Source organism: Phoxinus phoxinus (assembly GCF_949152265.1).
Source record: "Phoxinus phoxinus genome assembly, chromosome: 7".
NCBI lineage: Eukaryota > Metazoa > Chordata > Actinopteri > Cypriniformes > Leuciscidae > Phoxinus > Phoxinus phoxinus.
The window spans coordinates 25,908,523-25,933,972 of NC_136882.1; the positions used below are offsets into that span (position 1 = coordinate 25,908,523).

General features: G+C 39.5%; 1 protein-coding gene across 3 annotated transcripts; it reads right to left on the minus strand.

Annotated features, from left to right (window-relative positions):
• Positions 1–10,703: 10,703 nt before the first annotated feature.
• impg2a (interphotoreceptor matrix proteoglycan 2a) lies at positions 10,704–24,486 on the minus strand. 3 transcript variants are annotated; one of them, XR_013798384.1, is made up of 22 exons: positions 24,190–24,467; positions 23,899–24,102; positions 21,458–21,624; positions 21,286–21,311; positions 21,099–21,125; positions 20,882–20,922; positions 20,199–20,329; positions 19,841–20,005; positions 19,669–19,727; positions 19,172–19,192; positions 18,680–18,870; positions 18,539–18,597; positions 17,831–18,011; positions 16,565–17,601; positions 15,547–15,766; positions 15,217–15,427; positions 14,704–14,892; positions 12,529–12,730; positions 12,296–12,375; positions 12,136–12,210; positions 11,880–11,977; positions 11,657–11,781 (listed from the first exon to the last, which is right to left on the minus strand). XR_013798384.1 is itself a non-coding variant. In XM_079619187.1 (21 exons), exons 1-20 carry the CDS (start codon positions 24,266–24,268, stop codon positions 12,174–12,176), a joined length of 3,327 nt encoding a protein of 1,108 aa, XP_079475313.1. In that variant the 5' UTR covers positions 24,269–24,486; the 3' UTR covers positions 10,704–11,977; positions 12,136–12,173. The 3 variants fall into 3 exon arrangements, 2 of the variants coding, with proteins under 2 accessions (XP_079475313.1, XP_079475314.1); XM_079619187.1 differs by having other exon boundaries at positions 10,704–11,977; positions 24,190–24,486; XM_079619188.1 differs by having other exon boundaries at positions 10,704–11,977; positions 20,199–20,314.
• Between the last annotated feature and the right edge of the window lie 964 nt (positions 24,487–25,450).

Below are 25,450 nucleotides of genomic sequence, written 5' to 3' on the forward strand. Positions count from 1 at the left end.
GATTGTACGACTGCACCATCTATGCTGGATTATTAACAAGAGGGAGGGACCCTATGATGTCACACTGTTGTTGTTAAACCTTTAGGATTATCTCTCTCTCTCTCTCTCTCTCTCTCTCTCTCTCTCTCTCTATATATATATATATATATATATATATACACATATACACACACACACACACACCATTTCGACACTCTCTGTTTTTCTGCTGCATCTTTTCCTCTGCCTCACTTCATGTGTGCGTGTGTGTTCAACTTAAAAATGAGTTGCTGTAAGAAATTGCCAAGCAAGAATTGGGACCCTTGTTAAAAAGAAATGCATTTGTGGTGTTCCAAAATATTTTGTATAATGTTTATATTAATGATCCATTATTTACTTTGATTAAATATGATTACAGAATAAAGCAACTAAATCCATGATAAGCAAATCTATTACAACCAAATTTCAAAATTCCAAACTAAATAAAAACGATTCTGATCATTTTTAGTGTCACATAACATAAACGGTATGGGTTTTTATTTTATTTTATTTTTTTTACAATTGCTAACATTCTTTTGTCCAATCTGTAGTCACATTTTCAGACCTCTAAACACATTTAGCACAACATCTAATCATGTTCATGTTGTTTTCACACAATGCAGTTAATAAACACATTTCTAAAATGTTTACACTTTCTTCAAAATCATGGATGTTTCTTGAAATGTAGAGTTTCTATGATGTATTTTTAAAAAATATATATTTAGTTTTTAATGAACAAAATGTGGTTTGGTGTGATGTAGGTGTTAAGAGTTTAGGGAAAAAATACTTTAAGTAGGTAAACGGTAAAAAAAACTAATAAAAAAACTGTAATAAGTCAAAGTACGTACATAATTCGGATGTAAGAATTTAACTAAATTGAATTTAATTAAAGATACTACACATAATTGTTAACAGAACGAAACATGGTTTTCTCAATAGGAAATTCCTCAGTCACAAATACTAAGAAATGTGATTTACTTTGACTAAAAACACATGAGTATAATTCTTATTAGAAACACATAACACTATGTAAGAAATAATGGCAATTTACTGAAAAAGAAATCTGGAAGGCAAGAATGAAAAACTTGAATGAAAAAATTCTTTAAAAAGTAGCCTACTGTTAAGTCGTTGCCTTGATTTTTTTTTTTCACACAGTGTCACTGTTCAAAAAAATATAATACCATATGTTACCCATTTCTCTGACTAAATCTATTTAACCACAGCTAAATGAGAAAAACATGAAGAAATGTTTGAAGACTGATTGAAATTCATTCATTAATAAAATGAACATGTTAAAAATGTACAAAATAATGTTATTTATAGCATCTATGTAACAATGTTCCAGGCTTCTGATGATTCACAATATAACAATAATTGTTTCCATGAAATTATTTGGTTTGTGAGGTCAACTGTCTAGAGGGTTTTGAACATGTCATTCTCAGCATTCTGTCTCCTATTAATAATTAATTATGGTTCAAACAAACAGTCTTTAACCCATTTTAACCCATCTTTAAAAATTTACAGTTGACAAATCATTGTGACCAAACAAATTATTATAATCTGCTGGAGTTTGTTAAATTTGCCATTTTTTCTGCCAATGCCTTTGCGGTCAGTTGGCAAAAGAATGAGATGTTGAAACCAGGGTATAAGTTCAAGCTCAGCAGCGTATTTACCTAATTTAATAGTTTAAGAATTGTATTAATATTGGTCTGCACTATACCGTTAAAAAGTTAGGGGTTAAGATATGGTTTAATGTTGTTGTTGTTTTAAATCAAAAATATAGCAAAAACAGTAATATTGTGAAAAAGTATTTTAATTTTAAAATAACTGCTTTGTATTTTAATATATTTTAAAATGTAATTAATTCCTATGATGACCAAGTTTATTTTTCAACAGCCATTCCTTCAGTCTTCAGGGTAACATGATCCAAAACATTATAATATGCTGGCTGTAAATAATTCTTTGAAGAATATAAAGTTAAAAAGATCAGGATTTATTTGAAATATTGTTTTAGCAACAATGTAAAAGTTGTTGTCAGTTTGGATCAATCTACTGGATCCTTGCTTCTTTTTTTATTTTATTTTTTTTATCTACTGACCCCAAACTTTTTTTATAGTGTATGCTTATGGTCCTGACCTGACACACTATTTATTGACACACTATTAAAAATAGCATTCATTTTATTTAGTTGTTCTGGTTAAATTCATCAGCTTAATGCTTACTTGCTAAATTATTGAAGCAGCCTTGATCTTGTCTGATTTCATTTACCGGTATATGTTGTCAAACATACAAGGACTTTGGTCACATTTGTCAAGATTATTGTCAAATAAAATCTACAAAGCAATATACAGCTATATTTGGCTGCATTAAAAGTGATTTTATGGGTTTCATAACAGATTTATACCATATATATGTTAAACAGGTAGGCCTATTTTACACAGTGTTACTTGAACTACATGACAGCATTTTAGTTACTGCTGTTTTTGTGACCAGAAGTTTTCCACTTTTTTTCACCCCTCCTCACTCTTGGAGGTGTTTCAGGATAAATAATTGAAAATTCAGCACAGATGTTTCATTATAAAAATGCCAACTACATCACAAACAGACTCAGCCTTAAACAGCAGAGGACCAGTCGTCTAAGTATGAATATGAATGATATATTCATGAATTTACTGTGTATATACAATAACATGGGTACCAGGGAAATTTCAGTTGCTTAATCGTATGTGTGACAGATCGCTTAATATGAGCGGATCAATCTTTCCACATTGTTTTCAGGACTGGCGTGTTTCTGCTGTTGGCAGCAGTCACATGTTTAAGAGTCGTGCTTTGAGATGTCAGGGAAACAGGGATCACCTCTTTCCTACTCTGTCTGTTTTCTATCAGCTCTCTGTCATTGTTTGTTTGACGCGCCAGTGTCTATGGCATATGTACAGGACTTTATCTTTCAGACTCCAATCAAGCGGAAGTTGCATTCATGATGGAAACGGACTGCATTCATCCACTTTAGGCAGAGAGGATCTGATCATGGGACCCCTGGGCTGTCAGTAATTATTCTGCGATGCCTTTACCTTGGGCACATTGATAAAGCAATGAGCCAAGAGGTGTCTAAGGGATGAATTAAGATTAGTCTTCCATTTCCAAGGTAACATGAACAGGGTCCTTACATGACAACAAGATGCGTTTAGCAACTTAGCCATTGTTTAAATTCACCTTAATAGTGTTTTAGACGGCTAGCTAGTCTCGTGCTGAAGTCCCGTGGGAACTCCCGTTGTAGACGGGAAAAGGTAAATAGAAGTGTGCAGGCGGGAGGAGTGTCGTGTGTGTGAAGATTGATGATCGGAGTTGCTCACAAATGAAGAAGAAATGGTTCGTAATGTAACTATGGAGAATATAGAAGATTTTGAACACATGGAAGAGGCTTTTGAGTTTGATGGTCGTCCTTATTTATTCGAACCCGAGTATACAGACGAAGAACTAGCCTCACACTCTTCAGTCAACACCTTTTCCCGGCTACAACGGGAGTTCCCACGGGACTTCAGCGTGAGACTACAATGGCTAAGTTGCTAAACGCATCTTGTTGTCATGTAAGGACCCTGTTCATGTTGGACAGACATTTTAATTGCATTTTGTGTCTGTTAAGAGGCACAAAAACACTCTTTATGAATATGCCCCCATAACTCCCGTTTTAGCTGAGTGGGAGCTCTGGGCATTAGCGGTAGCAGCTCCGTGTTGCAAGCACCAATCCGGTTCGTTTTTTTCCCTATACAGTACTCAGAAAGGTATAACGATCAAGATTAACTTAAAAATTGCCCGGAGTTCTCTTTTGATACACTTTTCTTGAATGGCTTTGACACCTTTTGCGCTAATTTCTATTGGACAATAAACCTGCTCGCCTTAAGAAATCAATCCTATAACTTCGCAAGGCTAAGGGAGGACTCACACTTCCCAACTTCCAGCAATATTACTGGGCCTGCAATATTAATAAACTTCTCTTTTGAAACAGGGATAGCTACTCTGACAACTGTCCACCATGGTTGCATACAGAAACTTTGTTGAAAAGTACTCTACTCTTTACTCTATTGTTTGTTCTCAACTTCTTTCAATTCTAAGCAGTGTCTCAAATAATCCAGTAGTCACTAGTTCCCTCAAAATCTGGGTTCAATTTAGAAAACATTATGGTTTACATATGGGCTGAGGGAAGTAATTATTCAAAAGAAATACCTACTCAGAAAGTATGCGATTTCGAATGCAGTCATTGAATCATTTACTCAAACAATTAATTAAAAACAACACATTCATTTAAATACAAAATTGTCTGTGTTTATGAATGAGTCATTGATTTTGATCTAATTTGCAACTATTTTCGTTAACAGAGAAAAAACAAACAGATTAGGCTGGAATTTTGTCTAAAATGTACAATGTGCTGTTGGTCTGAATATCAAAATGTTTAAATAATCTTCAGAATAATAATCATAACGAATATGTAGTATAATATGAATGAAATTACACATGTCTAGTTTATAGTGTCAATGAAGGGGTGCTAAGAGACCTACTCATTGGACTATGGTGGTACAAAAGACAGAACAAGTTGGGAAACAATGGATTATCAAGCCTCTTGCCTGCAGTGTGATGGTTTGGTGCAGATGATTGTGTGTGTTTTGCTCTGCAGCTGTGATTGGCTCAAAGGAAGAGTAGTGCTGAACCAAATGAACTTCACGCACATTCCTGTAGAAGAAATTTTGGTCACGACACAAAACAACAAATATAAACAGACACACATGGCATACCAATCAACAAACAGACAAAAACACAAGTAGAAAAAACTAAGGTGTGGACAAAATATGTTCGCATAAACCACTAAAATAACAAGCACTTATCGGCCCACACAGAAGACAAAATTGACTGTAAAGTTTGGTCATTGGTGGCCCTTGAGTCTGACATCAACGATTAGTGGTGTTAAATGTTGTGAACATTTTTATGTGCATGTGTTTGTGTTTTTTTTCCAAAGAAAGAAAAAGTGACTAAACTCAGCTGTTGGCGGCATATGTGTATTTGGGGGACTGATGAATTGTACTCAGGAGGATGATTCATTATTAACAATGCCAGAAAAGTCTAAGCACACAGCATCAATAGGACTGTAACACTGACAAATACTGTACAAGCATGCCCTGCAGCAGGACGTTTATCAAATTTATCACTGGATGCACACCAATTACTGGAAGTATCCTTTTCTGCGACTGTCTCCGGCACTCTCTCAAGCAAAGACTTATAATTTAGCATAGCCTACTATAGCCTAGTTTCACATTCTGTCATGGATATAATGTGTTCTTATTATGTGTTGCAGTTATTTTATTAAACAAATCCATTAAAGTAATGAAGGGGGTGAATCTATATTCCCTGTTTTTGTATTATATACTGAATTAGAAATCAAACATTGCGTCCAAACTCGCGTACTGAGTAGGTAGGCCTACATTTGAATTTATTTCTCTACCGTTAAAAAAGTATGCTACCTACCAAGCGTCAGTTGCGTCACTCCACTTCCATTCATAAGTCCCCTCTAGTGGCTTCACAGGATAGTAAAGTGTCCATCTAATGCCCACTTCAGAATCTCGACAGAAGTAGTCGCATTTAGTGTATTTACTAGTTGCCATATCAACACTCTATAGAGAAAAAATTGCGCCAAAATCCAGAAATCTTTAGGAGATATCACTGAACTTTTATCTAACCATAGAAAAAGTACATTTCTTACTTATGTAACTATTTCATCTCTATTTTTAGTGTTTATTTTAAATTAGACAAATCTGACATTATTTTAATCTCCTATATGTTATTTAGCCTAACAGTTGATATGGTTCTTTAATGCTTCGCTAACTAGCAGAAGACACTAGCAGTATTTAAATCCCAGTTGTGCAGGTGGGGCATGTTGTAACACTGCATTACAATGTGGCCCTATTATAACTACGCTATTCTATTCCATATTTAATGAAAAACATGAGAAAAAGGTGAATAAAGACTGAGAGACACCAACGTCTCCGGAACGTACACTACCATCTCCGACACAGAAACCAACGTCTCCGGCACGGACACCGTGTCCTGCACCGACACCGGAACGGCTCGGACAGCGGAACGGACACCGACGTCTCCGGCACGGGCACCGGCGTCTCCGGCACGGGCACCGGCGTCTCCGGCACGGGCACCGGCGTCTCCGTCACGGGCACCGGCGTCTCCGGCACGGGCACCAGCGTCTCTGGCACGGGCGTCTCCGGCACAGACACCGGAACGGACATCGACGCCTCTGGCACGGGCACCGACGTCTCCGGCACGGGCACCGGCGTCTCCGGCACGGGCACCGGCGTCTCCGGCACAGGCACCGGCGTCTCCGGCACGGGCACCGGCGTCTCCGGCACGGGCACCGGCGTCTCCGGCACGGGCACCGGCGTCTCCGGCACGGGCACCGGCGTCTCCGGCACGGGCACCGGCACAACCGTCTCCGGCACGGACACCGGAACGGACATCGACGCCTCTGGCACGGGCACCGACGTCTCCGGCACGGGCACCGGCGTCTCCGGCACGGGCACCGGCGTCTCCGGCACAGGCACCGGCGTCTCCGGCACGGGCACCGGCGTCTCCGGCACGGGCACCGGCGTCTCCGGCACGGGCACCGGCGTCTCCGGCACGGGCACCGGCGTCTCCGGCACGGGCACCGGCGTCTCCGGCACGGGCACCGGCGTCTCCGGCACGGGCACCGGCGTCTCCGGCACGGGCACCGGCACAACCGTCTCCGGCACGGACACCGGAACGGACATCGACGCCTCTGGCACGGGCACCGACGTCTCCGGCACGGGCACCGGCGTCTCCGGCACGGGCACCGGCGTCTCCGGCACGGGCACCGGCGTCTCCGGCACAACCGTCTCCGGCACGGACACCGGAACGGACATCGACGCCTCTGGCACGGGCACCGACGTCTCCGGCACGGGCACCGGCGTCTCCGGCACGGGCACCGGCGTCTCCGGCACGGGCACCGGCGTCTCCGGCACGGGCACCGGCACAACCGTCTCCGGCACGGGCACCGGCACAACCGTCTCCGGCACGGGCACCGGCGTCTCCGGCACGGGCACCGGCGTCTCCGGCACGGGCACCGGCGTCTCCGGCACGGGCACCGGCGTCTCCGGCACGGGCACCGGCGTCTCCGGCACGGGCACCGGCGTCTCCGGCACGGGCACCGGCGTCTCCGGCACGGGCACCGGCGTCTCCGGCACGGGCACCGGCGTCTCCGGCACGGGCACCGGCGTCTCCGGCACGGGCACCGGCGTCTCCGGCACGGGCACCGGCGTCTCCGGCACGGGCACCGGCGCGGTCACAACCGTCTCCGGCACAGACACCGGAACGGACACCGGAACGGACATCGACGCCTCTGGCACGGGCACCGACGTCTCCGGCACGGGCACCGGCGTCTCCGGCACGGGCACCGGCGTCTCCGGCACGGGCACCGGCGTCTCCAGCACGGGCACCGGCGTCTCCGGCACGGGCACCGACGTCTCCGGCACGGGCACCGACGTCTCCGGCACGGTCACAGCCGCCTCCGGCACAGACACTCCCGCCTCCGGCACGGACACCGGAACGGATACCGGAACGGACATCAGCGCCTCTGGCACGGACACCGACGTCTCCGGCACGGGCACCGACGTCTCCGGCACGGGCACCGACGTCTCCGGCACGTGCACCGGCGTCTCCGGCACGGGCACCGGCGTCTCCGGCACGGGCACCGGCGTCTCCGGCACGGACTCCGGCGCGGTCACAACCGCCTCCGGCACAGACACCGGAACGGACATCAGCGCCTCTGGCACGGACACCGACGTCTCCGGCCCGGACATATGACTATACTAGGATGTCTCTCTGCACGTACACCGACGTCTCCGGCACGGACACAGGAACGGACACCGGAACGGACACCCACGTTTCCGGCACGGACACCCAAGTCTCCGGTACGGACACCGCCATCTCAGCACAGACGTCTCCGGCACGGTCACAACCTTCTCCGGCGCGGACACCGACGTCACCGACAGGAATTCTGATTTTTACTGGTAATGATGTAATTGTCCTACTAGTATGAAATATATTATTGATATCAACAATTGATTTTGAATGGCAGCCTAGAAGTTTGCATGCAACAAAGAAGATGTGCATGTGTGGATCAGGTGACGCGTGCATTCATTGACTCAGAAAAGACTCAATCTCATTTGATTCATTTGGATTTTGAAACTTAATTTCGTGGTTAAGCATTTCACAACCCCCACATATAGCTGGTGTGTGGTGAGCTATATATTTTCCCATGTTCGAATATTCCTGTATCTCCCTACTACAGTAGCCTATGCTAAAACTAGTATGTAAAATTAATTGTATGAATAATAAGCAAATATTACCTGAATGAATTGTTTCCACACTAGATTCCGAAAGTAACCGAGGCTATATCTTACATCCATGACACACAGCCATATCAACTTGGGGCCATAGTCCATTCAATTTTAAAATGCTAGAGACACTTTTTAAACTTCTTAAAGTTTACAAAAAAAAAAACTTTGCAGGTTTAATACAACCCCTTAATAGGATAAATAAAACAGTAGTAGGCCTACCTTTAGTGATGGTCATTTTCAAAACACTGCTTCATGAACACTTTAGTTTGGGGTCCAATTCTCACTATTAACTAATTGCTTAACATGCATATTACTAGGATATTGGCCGTTTATTGGTAGCTACTTATAAAGCATTCTTTTTTACGCTTTGGTAGGCTACTTGCTTTATTGGTAGACTAGGCTTATAAAGAATTCCTTATTCTGCATGACATTATTCAAAACCCCTAATCCTACCCAATGGGCCTACCTAAACTTAATAACTGACTAATGTATTTATAAGCAGCCCAATTAGGAGTTTATTGAGGCAAAAGTCAGTTAGTTATAGTGAGAATTGGACTCTAATCTAAATTTAGATGTGACCGAAATTCCTGATAGCATATGAAGGCCGCATTAAACTTGTAATTAAACCAGTAATTTTCTGAGAGCTCAGATTTTTACCACCTGACAACTGCATATTCATTTTGGCGTTGGTGGTGCGCTGTGCGCCATATAAACGCATAATTTCCAGGACATGAATCCGTTTAGAGATCAGAAGTCACGTTGTCATCTCGTAAACGGTAATTACAAAATTACAACGTTAAGTGATTTCAGCAAATGAGGCTTCATTACTATTGTTTCGAAACGTTTGTAGCCTACTTCAATAAAAAATGAATTACAATTAAAAAATCTGCTGATTCACCACTAGAGGGCGTAGGGAACCCCCGAAAGATTGTCTGATGGTTTTATCTGATCTTGGGTTAGTTTTGAATGTAGGTTCAACTAATCAATTTTAGTTCGATTATAACATAAAAAAGGGAATTACAATTGTTCCTAATTGGTTTGCAAAGTCAAGTTTGCCAACTTGCCAAGTCCTAACACAAAACAGTACTAATGAAAAAAAAATAAAAAAATTATACAGACTCTTCATATTCATGGTGTTATTGTAGATTACATTTAAAAGGTTACATTTTGATATGTGTTCTCATTGTATTTACAACATCTTGACAATGTGGTGTCGTCAGTGTGCAATGTTTCAAGCGCTTCGGAAAAACCATAGACAGTATGGGCGGGGTACGGGGTACCAGGGTTTCCTACACAACCCTTCAATTGAATTAGAGATTTGAAAAACTTAGTTTCTCCCATCACTACTTACAAGAACTGTTGCAACATCTATAGAGTGAAAACACTCTCTCATAGCCAACGCAGAACCTAAAATAGAGCAGCATAGGAATTTTACAACAGCCACTTGATCATGTAGTCTTGTGTAATCCATTGAGTAGGCTACTTTGAAATAGTAAAACCCAAACAACGCCCTCTAGAGATTACATTCTGAAGTGTAGCTGCAAGTTATTCAATTAACATTGACATGTTGACAAAATCACTGGACCATCAGATCTCTTTCACTACTGATATTGTAGAGAGGGGAAAAAATACCATTTCTTTGTGGCTCAAGCACCCAGTCTGGTTCTGATTGTAGCCCTTTCTCATGCTCTCTTTGGTTATAACACTAGCAAATAAATTATGCATAATTATGCCTTTCATGTGTTACTTATTACTACATTGGTCTCCATTTGTTTCTCATAAAATCAACAAAATGAAGTATGCGACTCAGGAGATCTTTTCACTTTCATTAAATGATCAATTCACCCAAAATGCCTCATGCCATTCCAAACACACATGATGTAGCCTACAATTGCACATATGTTGTCTGTCTAAGTCTAAGACTAGACCTCACTATGTAGTAGGCCTACTACATATAGAGCCATTTACATGTAAGCATTTTCATGGTATAAAAGACCAACAAACATAGTCACAACTCCGTGTTTACAGCCTAGGCTGCAGGTACAGTAATTCCTCGTAATCTGGGCTGTAATCTCAGCTTTGACTAATTGTAGTGAGCTCTCTGTACTCCTAAATTAGCTGTGATACGTGGAAGACCAGCAGACCAACTCAGGAAAAGACATCATATCGTTCACACACTACAGTGCACACTAAATGAGACAAATGGCAATAAACCATACTGTAAACAATGACTTAGCACCTGTAATAAAACGTGTAAATAAAAGTCTTCAGTGCAACAACATTTAATTCTCACAAAACTTCTTAAAGGCATCATCCACACAAATATGACAATTTCCAACAAATCATTTACCAACATGAGTAATGATGTATTTAAAAGATGACAGTAATTTATTTTGTTTCTGAACTATCCCAACTGATACATCTTTAAATACAGTAAATAATGTAAAAAACAATACATACAAATGTCAATTATTGCAACAGTCATTATTGCAGGGAGGTGGTGACAGACCACTCACTGAAAAAAGAATGGGAGAAATTGCCACACTAAATAGCAGTAGGAATCAAAGTCTAGCCTTTTTGTCAAATGAGCCATGATTTGAGCTTATAGATAGATTTATAATACCACTGCTGTATTTTATTGCTGATTTGAAATATGTTTCTGAAACAAATGTGTTCAAAGATTTTGGTCTTACTTTATTCAAGTATAGGAACTGTACTTCTATGACTATAACACACTGTACATAGAAAATAGCTGCCGGAAAATGTTTGCTATATGGCTGCCAAGTGAAGTGACTTGCCTTAAAGGGATTTTGGCTTAAAGCAGCCACTCCGTTAAGGGCAGTTAAAACAATAATAATATGCATTATTGTCACATAATAAAACTATAACCCCTGTTAATACTCCCAATCTTCATTCAGAAATGTAAAGAGGCAAATCTACTTTTCAAAATAAAATTTTGGATTTTGCAGCATTTTTTGTTCTTTCATAAATGGGCACGTTATTAGAGGCCACTTTTTATTGTTTTGTTCGTTTTCGGTTAATTTTCAAACATTTTTGATATTCAATCAAATAAACGTTAAAATTAGCTGTTTCTTTTGTCTTAAAATTTTCTGACAAGCAGTGAACCTATAAAAGGTACCAAAGAATACAAAATAAATGTAATGTACTAAAAGTAATAGAACATTAATGGTCTGTGATTCAAGTAACTTTCAAGAATAATGCATCAGGGATCTTTTTCTCTCAAATCCAAAGATTGTTTGGCTGAGAGACGGACCACAGCTATCAGAATAGAAGGCACTAACAAAACATTTCAACCAATGGCATTGTCTGTGACTGCGATCTTGTTCTAATACAGAAAAAAAAGGGAAATGGTATATAACAGTAGGGAAAATATAATAATAAAAGCAACAAAATAGCTTATTTTAAGAAAGATCTATAGTTAACCATTTTTATTTGTGATGGCAAAAGTCTCTAAGAGGAAAAAGAGAGGCTTTTGCTCAGGAAACACTGAGAGGTCATTTCCCAAAAGACAAGGCAAGTTTCTGGAAGAGGAACACAACAAGGAAATCAATACAAACAATGTTTTAGAATAAATAAAAAAAGCCCAAAAGTTCCACTTATGTTTACACTAGATGCAACATTGGAGACAGAAAACATACTGTTAAAGTATAACATGCCGTTCTCATAACATTGCTTTCACCTTCAATGTCATGCACCCAGCAGGATATTGGACATGTCCTATGTTGAGGAACTTTCTCTTCGATTATCCATTGTTCTGATTAAATAAAATAAAAACAAAACATGAGGGGTGAAATTATGCAAAGCTATATTCTATGAATTAGACATCTTAAAAATCTTACATTTGATGCTGCTGCAAAAAATCTGCAAACTGACGATCTCTCGTGTAGAGTTCAAGGATACGTATGCGATCTTGAATCTCCTATGGAATGGACAGGAAGAGATAATTCCATAAACAACATGTACATACACTTTCAAATTGTTTTAAAAAAAATGAACTTGCTGATCTAAACGGGTATACCATTAATATATTTTGTGAATATATTACTCTATTTTTATGAACACAGACCCATACCTCCTTGGTGAGTTCGCTGTTCTCATAAATATGGCGTATCTCTTCACTGCTGAAGTCAGTGGATGCTTCAGCACTGGCGCTGCTGTGGACTGGGGGCTCTGGGTACCGCTGGTAATAATGGCTGTAGCCTGTTGTTAAATCGCTCTCGAACATTGGGTTATACTTTGTGGCTGTGTCTATAAACGGTGGCCTGTCCTCTCCCCTTCATACAAACATGTATACACACACAAATTTGCAACAGACATTGTTAAATCCACAGGGGTAAGAAGTCATGGCCTAAAGAGGGTCAAGGGATCAAAGATCAGCCTTGTTGATGAATTAATGCAAATCTCATAATGGCATTACTGGAGATGTAAACTTCTTCCTAGGTAATGCACATGCAGTAATTAAAGAGATTTAAGAGAGAGAAAAAGAACATTAAAGTGCCCCTGTTATGCTATTTGAAAAGTTGAAAATTATGCTAATTTTAAAACTGCTAATTTTGTAGTTCTACAATAAATGAACATGCATCAAGGATAAAAAAAATACTTAAATTCTCATAATATACATTGCACATCAACTCATTTGTCAAAGAGTCTGAAAATGGTTTGTTCAAAGATTCAGTCTCTCTAAACCCCTCCTTTCCACTAGCATACTCTGCTCTAATTGGTCAGATGGCCCAGTCTGTTGTGATTGGTCAACTGCTTAGTGTGTGTGACAGAAACAAAACGGCCATTACTATATCTGAATTTCAGCTCCTCAGCGCTTGTATACACCGTGATGCAAACAGTAAAGATGGCATCATTTTTCCCATATCAATTCCAGCGTGAGTTTTTGAAGTGCATGCAAAGTGGATTTGCAAGGCTGAAAACAGCGTCTTGTTAACATGTCGTCAACACAAACTAAACTCTTCCAGGCCCCAGCTACAGCTACAGGGTTTGAAGGTGGGTACATACATAGGTATGCTACAGGAAGTGAGACTGGAGTTGCTGACAACTCGTTTAGGCAGTTAGATATCTATTCTTACAAATTACAAATTTATTTGTCATCCACTCTGATCTTTAAAACTTTGCAGACCTTTAACATTTACAAACAGCTATATTACCACTGCACGAAAGGTAATACTTGAAAAGGCATAATAGGGGCACTTTAAATGTATATGAAACAGACTCATTCATAATAATTTCAATAAATAATTGATTTCAAGATTTGACTTGGTTTAGTGTGTAATGCAAAATTAAAACCTTAGTTTTATTTAAAAATACTAGTTTTTCATTAAACAATTTGTAAGTTCGCAGTCATCACCATTACAATTTAATGGTTTAATTTAGCTTTTATTGAAATTTAGATATTTCATTGTGATTTTTTTTGTGTGACATAGGACCTTTCTAGAATCTCAAGGCTACTTTATTCAAAGGTCAAACTCTTATCAAGGGTTCATGTCAGGTGATTGGCTCTGAAGGCTCAGACTTCATGTACTGAAGTTCACTTATAGACTTTGTCTATAATAGAAATAATATTATAATGAACAGTGAAAGTATGCGAGTTGGAACAAAGTTGCAATTTACCAGGGGTGCGTTTCCCGAAAGCATCGTTACTATGGTCGCTAGTTCCGTCGTTATCAGCATAGTTCAACGAGTCGGTGTTTCCCGAAAACATCGTTCCAACAATCAATCAGCTCTCGTGCTGTGGTTAGAAGCATAGTTTCTTGTTTGCATGACATCTGGAGTCAATAAATCCTTATCTTAAGTCAAATAAGCAAGCTGACATTCAGTACAATCTATATCTTCAATTTAGAATACATAATTTACGTCTTTTAATTTGTCAAGAGATTTAAAGCATAGTTGTTGAATGTGTGAACGTGCTTTGCTACGTAAGAACAAGCCTATGATTGAATCTGGAAATAAAGCAAAATAACTGAGAAAAATTTGAAATAGTCCTCAGATGCCATGTCCGTAATTTATAGCAAAACATCTAGCATCAATTCGATCTCAAACAGATTAAAAGAAGTTATTACTCCTCCACCTGTGTGACATCATGGTTGAACGACCAATTTGCGACAATATGGTTTCGGGAAACAGTCGTTAGCTAGTTGGTTTCTTCAACGATGCATAGTACTACGATAGTTAAGCAGTGAGTTATGTCGTTGTTCGGGAAATGCACCCCAGATTGACTGTGATAGAGAATGTGTCTTACCGTACTTGGTCCTCCGTCTCATCCCTGTCATACTGGTCTCTCAGAGTTCTTGCTAAGAAGAAGATTACTCCTGATGCCACCAGCAGGAACCCAGCAACAGATGCTATGGCTATGCCAACCACGAGTGGCTCAGAAACATATTCTTCACAATGTTCCCCTCTGTACCACCAGTTTTCCCCCACACGGCATCTACAGAGCAGACACACACATAATAATTTGTTACATTTATATAGCGCTTTTCTGGGTACTCAAAGCGCTTTACATAGAAGGGGGAATCTCCTCAACCACCACCAATGTGCAGCATCCACCTGGATGATGCAACGGCAGCCATATTGCACCAGAATGCCCAGCACACACCAGCTTATTGGTGGAGAGTAGACAGAGTGATGAAGCCAATCAGTATATGGGGATGATTAGGTATAGACCTCGCTGTTCAATATATGATCTGTTTTTTGGGATTTCTTAAATTTGCACGAAACTTTCTTGAGCATTATATAATCTAAACAAACATACCTGCAGATGGCTCCTTGGCCTGGAATGACGTCACATTTCCCATCATTCAGGCAGAAGTCATGCTGAAGGTCACAGATGCTCTGGCAGGGTAGTCCATCCACACTGAAGTAACCAGCATTACACACACATTCAGCCTCACCTGACCAGCGGTTCACTGTACATTCTGCAAACTCATTACATGCCTGAAACTTGCATGGGTCTGCATGTTCCCCTAAAAACAAACAACCATACACACAGATTGATTATTTGCTGCATAAAGGTGGCATGTGACCTGAACACATTATATACAGGCTGCATTTCCAAAGTGAGAGTTTCCTGAATTTTTTGTACCTGATTCGACATCCAAAGAATATTTGTCAATGGCAAGGTTCATGGTCTGGTAAGCTGTGTTGCAGAATTCCTCAAGAATGAGGTAAACGGCAGCATTGACTTCACGTGGAACAGGCTTCCCAAACTTCATACGGTTATTCACCACAATACTTCCATTTCTGAAGTTCAAGATCTCCAGGTTCTCAAAGTGACTGAGGTTTGACTGCAGATATGGCACCAACTGAGGGACATTAAATCCCAATAATAAGTTCATAAACTCACAAACATAAAATGTATAAAACAGGCCTTTTCAACTCCAGTCCTGGAGGGTCAGTGTGCTGCAGACTTTATTACCAATCGCAGTCTAATCCACCTGTCTGTAATTTGCAAGCAATTCTGGACCCCTTGATTAGCCTTGTTTGGGTGTGTTTGGTTAGGGTTAAAGCAAAACTCAGCAGGACACTGGCACTCCAGGACTGGAGTTGAAGAGCGTTGGTATATATAAATTAGTGAACAATTTATTCTGAATTAAGAATGTCCATTCCTGCTCCTGGAGGGCCACCTTCCTGCAGAGTTTAGCTCCAACACACCTGCCTGGAAGTTTCTAAAGATCCTGAAGACCTTGATTAACAAGTTCAGGGGCCAGTTGCATAAACATAGCCATTATGTAAAGACTGTGTCTTAAGAACTAGTATAACCAACAGCAGTTAGTTAAGGGTAATAAGTCTTATTTTCTGTATCAAATTATACCAATCTATGTTTTTACGCAACTGGCTAAAAATAATAAGTTATGAACAGTCTTAAACTGCTAAGATTAGTCTTACAAGTTAGTCATCAATTATTTTTTTCTTTATGCAACCGGCCCCAGGTCCGTTTAATTGTGGCTGGAGCTAAACTCTGCTGGAAGATTGGATTGGACAATCTTGATTTGGACTGATAAGTGGAAATTTGACAGGGAATGTGGGCAAAGAGGAAGTGATGGTAGGAAAAGGAAAGGAAAAAGAATATGCACATATATACTTTAGAGAAAGTACACTACCAGTTCAAGGAACCGTTGCTCCAAGGCTTTGTATTCTGCAGAGCTCTTATTGAACAAATCCTCAGAGAAAATCATGTTAGTTACACGAAGACTAAAAAACACTATCAAAGACCGCCCAGGGTTAGTTGGCAAGGCAATGCTGGAAACTTCATCGCCCTGAATGACACTAGGGACACCACTTCCCTCTTCCTCTCTGTAATCGATCACATCCAGAGATGTAGTCATGACCTCGGAATTTAAATTATGCCCCAAATCCACCTCTTCTGGGGTCTTCATGGTCAAGAGGGAGAAGGGTGGTTCTATTTCAGGTGAAAGCGGTGTTGAGTAAACTGGGTTTGCTGGTTCAATGGTGACCAATAGGATCTCTTCCTCTTTTAGAACTTCCTTTGAAAACTGTATAGCTGAAACATCCGTTGCAAAATCTTTGTTCTCATGTGGCATTGTGGTACTGTCAACATATTCTTCCTCTTCTCCAGCCTCCTCTGATTTCTCCTTCATGACAACAGCAACTTCAGTTTCCTCATCCTTTTGTGTTTCTGGTAGAACAATTTCTTCCTTGTTGTCTACCTCTTGCCTCTCTTCTTCTGCAGGTAATATGTGGTCTTCCTCAGGTTGTGGGGTAGATTCTGCCTCAGCCACCTTGACTGGTGGCATTGCAGGGGCATCACTACCACGTTGTAGGTTTTCATCTTCTCCAGCTTCAACAGTAATCAATTCTGTGGTTTCCTTAGGCCAGATCTGGTCCTCTTCAACCACTGTTGTAATTGTGGAGAATTCATAGTCCTCTTTCTGTGGCATATCTACATTAACCAAAAACTCATCATCAACTTCTGTATCTTCAACTGGCTCTTGAGCTTCAGTAGGAAGAACAGTTACCCAATTTTCTTCGATTACACCAAATCCAAAGGTGGGGTCAAGGTCATCCATTGTGATGTCACTGTCTTGATTGACATTGATAACAGGACTAACCTCTTCACCTTCCAAAGCAGGAGCCTGGCTAGGGGAAAACAGTAAAACCAAGTTCTTGTCTTGAAGGTCTGAAAAGAGGAACAAACAATCATCTTGACAAGTGTTTCACCACCATATTGGTTTAAATCAGGGGTGTCAATCCTGCTCCTGAAGGGCCACTCTTCTGCAGAATTCAGAAAAATTATAGGACGGGGTGTTGGGCAGGTTGAAGCTAAACCCTGCAGTATATTGACCCTCCAAGTGCATTATTTCACATCCCTGCTGTAAATCATTGTACATGTGAATGTTGGTTCTTACCCTCTGAGAAACTGCCGCTGGGATAGTCTATAAGCGGTTGTGTGGTCTCATCTAAATGTACGACATCCTGCTCTCCTAACTCTTCTAACATTGTAGGATCCAAATGGTCACTAATTGTAAAGACCTCCTTTGCCACTTCTCCAGGTAGCTCGGATGGTTTTTCTACTGATGAAATGTCATCCTAGACAATAAACAAAATGAAACAGCTGGCTCTCAGTCTTTATGAAAGTCATTGATGGTGCTTGCTAAGGCTGTCATTACTATTACTCTTCCTGCTATTCCATTCTTAGAATTAGGAGTTTGTTGAAAACTATGGCAGGTAACTCACACCAAATTGTTTATTCTATGTGACAAGAAGAATACCACAAATTGTGTGCCTTGTTAAGTAGAGGTAAAGTCTAGCGTGATAGACTTACATTAAATTACATTATATGTATATACAGACCAAAATATCCCATATACTTGGGCATGTGCTTGTACTAGTGTGCTTGGGCTAGTAAACATCCCAGAACACCTACTTTAGGTAATCACTTTACAATACCCTAGAAACCATCCAGATCACCGTAACCTAGCCTAGCAATATCCTGTCAAAAACCCTAGCAATGTGTTCCTATACTAGGAATCAGAATTTAGATTTGAAGAATATGCAAATATCTAGATGGTATACTTCAAACTTCACTGTCATCTTGACAGAAACCTTAAAATCACCTTGTAGTCAGGGTCTGGTGACTCCTCGGCAGGATGGGTTTCCTCTGGAAATGTTTCCACTGACAACAAGAAAATGTTACACCATTACAGACTGCTGAGATGTGACAGAAGACTAGTAACTACAAGCAGGTAGAGCAGTACCATGCAGAGCCTCAGTGATGTCAGGGTGGAGGTCAGTAATGGTGTACTGGACTGTGGGCCCCTCTGAGTAACTAAAGGTGCCCTCTACCATGTTGGATTGAAGATTAATGAAGTCCAGCGTCTCACTGGTGATGACTTCACTGTTGGTCTGGAGGGACACAACATATTCCACCAGTACTGCCTTATCACCCCTGCAGAGAGAAAACAACAACCGCACTTAGTCTACGGGACAGGACATGATCATGACATGAGTTGAAAGATTGGATAACTTTGCAATAGTCTCACATCATTAGTTGTAAGTATTGTTGCTATATTTTCAAAACATTGGATATTTTAATATACAAACAATGTCTTGCCCCTTAGACTTCCATTGTAATTGCATGACTATAAACATGATTCTTGCTTGTTTATACTAACTCAAGGAAAGACTGCAAAAAATATATTCTCTCACTCACTAACCTGCATTCATGCAAACAATCGAGAGTAATTTACCTTGAGGGATCCACCTGTGGCCTACAGAAAAGACAAAGGTCATATTTTTATAGTGTTACCACTATAGCAGGTGATAGACTAATGACGCATATTGTCTAATCATACATTAACTATAGACATGTTCCAGGGCTGCGTTTAAGTCCACTTTTTATTCCCTTCCCTCGCTAACCTCCATCTGTCTTGTTCACTCAGATGTAGCCTACATCATTTCTTACATTGCACGAGTGCCCACTAAGGCCTTGATCACTTATGGATAAATTAGGTGTGACACTGCCAGTTGCTGTTGGGTACTGTATCCATTGTTTTATTTAAAATCTATTACAATTATTTTTGTTAAAAAACCTTTTGCTTGAAAAGTGTCCTTGGTCTGTCTTAAAATACCTTCATGTGTTCTAATCTAATGCAATGATATTCATACATTTTTATGTATTTAAGTGTACAAATATTTTTGGAGCCAATTTGTTGTAACTAGCAGAATTAAACATGCACTAACACACCTGATGTTCAATACTGACACACTCTTGAATTCTGTCAGTTTCCCCAAAGCAGCGGAAATCTGGAAGAATGACATATAGGCAGCACATATTGTTACAAATCTAAAACAACTTGGTACCGTAAAAATAACATCAGTGTAAAAATTAAAGTAAGTGTGTGTGTGTGTTTTTATACCTTCTCTGTGATCTGCTGAGTGAGTCTGCGATGCTCACTGCTGGTGGAGTTGAACAGCTCTTCACTCCATGGTTCTCCAGTCAGTAACAAAGCCAGCTCCACCCTTTGCTCAACCAGAGGATGTGTAGGCAAAGCAGCTGCCTCCTGCTCAATATCATTAGTGATCTACCACAGACAATACACACCAACTTTGTTTAGCAGGTGTTCAATATTTAAAATTTGTTTAAATGTAAATTTTTTGCATGTATCACTCATGAGTGCATCACATTAGAACTAGATCTCACTCTTACATTTTTATTATATCTTCATCAACGATAACAGTATGAACAGTATATTTTGGCCTATATCAGCTGTCTACCTCAGTATCCAGCTCCATTGTCACGACAACGGATGGTGCTTCTGCAGTAACTTCATTCACACTCTCAGAGATGACCTCATCTGGAACCGTTGTGGTCACCAACACAGTGGTCTTGGCTGGAAGCAAATCACCTACCAAGTTTTGAAGATAATTTTTGTATCTTGGTGTTCAGGCACATGTTATAAGATCTGTTTAAGTTTATCTCAATCTGAATAGCAAACAAAGTTTGCATCAAAATAGCCCTGGAAAAACATAAAAGTATTATCTGAAATTCAAACCTAATGCTAAAAGGCGTTTTAAAGGCATTTTATTTTTTTATATTCTGCCACATGTGCATCAGCAGCACTAACTCGTTGCAACAGAAGCTAGTTGCTAAACATCTAGAAATTGCTGTTGATTGTTTGGAGGCAAATTACTCTCCATACAGGACTGAAACCAGGAGGGTCAGTGCCACAAATATTGTCTAGATAGAGCATAACAAAGTTGTCCATAAATAATTGTAATTGATGTTTAAATTATGGATCAATACAAAAAAACTGAATGGTTTTAAAATATAATTTTTCTTTTGATTTTCAAAATTAATGTAAAATATGATCCATGCATGTTCTCAACAGGTAAATGTTTTTATACAGTTTATATGAGATACTGTATCAGTATGTAACACACAATCATTACAGACAGACCTGGTGGCACATTGTCTTGCTCTTGGGAAGAATCCTCTGGTCTGTTAAAAAAAAAAGAGAAGAAAAAGAAAAAGAGAGTTAGAAATTAAACAGACCTTCAAATGTAAGAGTTAAAATCACACACACACACACACACACACACACACACACACAAAAGATCTCTAACTGCACAGTCCATTTAAAATTAAATAAAGGACGGGTATAAAGGGTGTAATACCTGCATACTGAGTATGTAGGTGTCTTACTGAGAAAAAAAGAGGAAGACAAACGGTGAGGAGAAAAACAGACTCAGTAAGACAGAACTCATCTAATACAATGAATAAATGGCTGGGAGAAAAGGGATATTTTAAAAAGTATGGATTGAGGATGAAAACAAAGTAAAAAAAAAAAAAAATGTATTGCACCTTTTCAGTCCCGTCTGTGCAAGTCTCTGCAATGGACCATAAAGATTCAAAAGACAGAAGTAAGACATTCTGATATGCACATGCACCGCTGACCCATACTAGTCTATTTATATCAAAGTATCAACTAACATAATTAGTACAAAGTTAATGATACTAGTCTTATGCTACATACTCTGTGGACAAGTGCTAAGTGTTCCTCTGATTGGCTAAAGTAAGTGCCAATCTCCCATATGGAGACTCTCTCTGTATGGCATTGGCTCATCCAGCTCTGGTACTCTTCCTGACGGGGGAGGCGCTCCAAGAAGATTTTAAAGGCCTCCCACACAACTTCCTGACACACTGCAAAACAACAACAATATTATTGTATTAGTGCAACTAAACACAACCAGAACGGTAGGAAATACAATCAGACTGCTCACTTTTTATGCGTGAATAACACTGAGCAACATTTCTCGTAGTTAATGGAAGTCTTTAATCTCAAAAGATACAACTCTTTCGCATTTATTATGATACAAGCTTTTGTATTGTCTTATTTAGTGATTTCACAGGATTGACCACTTAAGTGAGGATTGGACACTCACGTGTTTGGTTTTACAGTCAGGAGGTTGGAAATTACTACAACAAACATACAACTCATGACGCTAACATTTAGCCTAACACTTCACATCATCCTTTAGTCAGCTGTTATATCAAATAACATATAGTATCATGGAATTACCATGTTTTTGACATGAGCATGAATAATACTGTGATAGTACTTAAAGTGAAAATAATTAATCAGTACCGGACTATATATCAAAGTACGATTTTACCATCTTACCAATCACAGTGATGCATGCATTGATTTAGCCCAAATAACCTGCTAAGATCTTTCCTTAATTTTATTTTCTAAGGTCAAAAACATTGATTAAAATTAGAAATTAGATTTATGCATCACAGTTGTTTTGACAGTAACACTTTAGAATACTGTTCCATCATTAATGAATAACTACACAGGACAAATGAGAAACAAATACTAACATTCTAGTAACCGCTATCCAAAGCCTTATAGACATCAAAAGCTTACAATGACAGTCAATACTGAGTTATTATGCTTTTTAGAATAAGTTTCCACATAATTAGTTGTTCCTTCTGATTTGGTAATACGAGTCATTAGTGGGTTAACATAATCTTAATTATACATTATTCACATTAATTATGAACCAGTATAGTTCTCTGGAAGGTGTGAAAATCAGAGTTTCTTGTTAGTTAATAGTTACTATAATGTTAATATTGCGTTACTCATCCTGTGTTGTTATTCATTAACGATGGAACAGTATTCGAAAGTGTTACCTTTTTGACATATGGGTGTATTTTTTTGACCGACAGCAATAACCTGTCCAGATGACATTGTGGTTCAAGCTCTACTTTGCAAGTAGTGTCTCAATGTGTGTTTAGACAAGACGGCTGATTACCCTCATTCTCAGCAATGGATATGAAAGCTCTGACCTTATTGGCCCCATTCCAATGTGTTAAATGGCTTTTAACCTCACCAAACTGTCATCTAATTTGGTTAGGGAGAAATCACACGTGAACTGTGAAAGATTGTCTTGAGGTCTCTCAACACTAACCCCAGACCAGACCTCTGAGCGGATCTAACTGCCAAACGCTAATGAGATCCCATTGTTCATTCAAGCTGTCATATACAGACCTGCTTGCACTATAGTTGATGAATTAAATGGTAGCCTTTGTGGAGTCTTGATCTTGTGATCTTAACAAGTCTTCTTACTTGGGTCAAGTCTTGGTCTGGGTCTCAGACAATAAGATAGACTTTTTACAATGTGTTAAAAAGGTGATAATTACCATAACAACAGGTCGGCACTCTGCATGCTTCACCATTACAGAAAATATGCAAGAACTTTATGCACAAATTATGACTGTCTACCACATGCTTTCTTTTATTTATTAATAAAATCCTAAAATCCTTCTTCGGGCTCTAGTTATTTGGTCAGTATTTAGTGAGCCCTTTTCTCATGCATTCCTTATAGATGTCAGAAACTTTTTTTCAGCCAGTAAGTCCAGATTCACTTCTCTTTGAGTACTCAGGCCCTTCATGTTATGCAATATCTTTTGAGGTCTGTAAATAAACATGCTGTGTTGTAATTTAAGGAAGAATTTATATAAAAGGGCATACCAGAATCTTATAAATATGATCTGGTTAGGCTCAGGCACTAAACATGTATTAAGGCAGCTTAAGACCGAGATACCATGAGACAATACCATTTGCGTTGTTGTTTTCCCAACAAAAATTATGTCAATTCCAGTAGAACATTGTCATTAAGGGCCAACAGGATGACCAGAGTCATTAAATTAGTTTAAACTCATCCCAGTTTGCTTAATTTTGATTGTGTAACAAAATTTGATTTACCTTTACCAAAATCTCACTACAAATGGACTGAGGATTTTTTTTTTTACAATTTTAGAATGTTACAAAAAAGGGAGCAGCAGATACAAACGTTACTTTCAGTTCTTCAACACTGAATTGAACATATATAATAAATTAATAACTCAGTTACTCAATATATAAGCAATACTACCTGTATAAATAGTAATAGTACTGCAATAGTGTCTCACCTCTGAGCTGGTAGTATTTCAGGTGGTTAGTGATGGCTTGCTGCACCGTTTCTTGATGGCAAAGGCGTACTCCACTGGACAGAAAAACACTACGCTTACGTCTTGGCAAGTGTTCTTGGTTTCCAGGCTTTTCCAAAAACATTTGAAACAATCTTTGTGAGCGCTTATCGGTGTTCATAACCGTGGGAATCCGTTTAGCTTCCTCTGAAACATAAATATACACATAAATGTATAACCATCATCCTCTCATCACACTCCCAGCTAATACATACAGACACAAAACATACATACCTGCAGTAATATCCAGCTGGCCTATTGCAAAAATGCAGCTTAAACAACACAAGGTGCAGGTCCATATGAGCGTCCACATAGTGACTTCCTGTGGCTTGAAAATTAAGCTGTTGTGCAATAGTTGCTGATTCACTTCGGACGATGTAACCAAAGCTTACAACACCTGTGCATACCTGTTACATGGTATCCACTGATAGTAATGAAAGTATATTATTATTGTTAGAAAGTACTATCTAGGTCGTCAAAGTGCAGGTGTATAACTCTGCCGATCCTGTGGCAGGTAGGCAGATGGAAAGGGATTTTTCTCTTTTTTTTTCTTCTAATCTTGTTAAGTAATCCTGTTGAGGAGCTCATCAAGAAGTAACTGGAGGAACTGAAGTTTACCAAGAGTGCAGAGAAAAAATACATGTGCAGGGAACCAGTGATATAGTGAAGGAGAAAACAAGGAAAATGTAATATGCCAGATAAGCCTAAATAACCTGAACCCAATAGGATCCCAAAAGTTCTGAATGGAGGCAAAATAATTTGGAGCTTACATAATCACTTCTCTGCTGAACACTTGATCACCTGTAGGGTTGAGGACAGGTATTAATGGTATGACCCTTGAAGTCTACAACAACTGTAAATTAACCACAATCAAGAAGCTTAAGTCTCATTGTTAACACTGAGAGCTGGTGTAATAAAACAAAGTCAAAATAATAAATATAATGCAATATAGCAATGAAGTATAAGGCAATAAACACATAAACTACATGACCAAAAGTATGCAACATTATACAATTGAAATAGTAAAAATTGTGTGCTTGTTCCAACTACTTAAAGTTGTGATGAAACGGAATTAGCATCAGACCTTTTATTCCGTAAGCCATACATCAGAGTGAAACACATTTTCAAAAAAGAAAAAAAAAGTAGGGCAGCATGTGTTTTCAGTTGATTGTAAGATAGGAGTGGTGTTTAAGAAGACTAAATGATTGGTCGAATGAAGTCGGGCATAAATCATCAGAGAAGTCTTCATTGTTTCACTGGAAGACTGATATATGACATTTTGATTAAACATTTTGAGGCCATAAAAAATTAGAAAGTAAAACATACATTTCATAACATGCATTTAGAAAATAGATGTGCAGAGTGAATTTTCATGCTTACTTTAAAAGTGCTATAGCCATGTTAGCTATGTTTCTAACATGACTCAAAAGCTGCTCCCTAGTTAGCAACACTTATCAGGGGATCAGCCATTTCCAGTTCTCAGAAACCTTCGCTA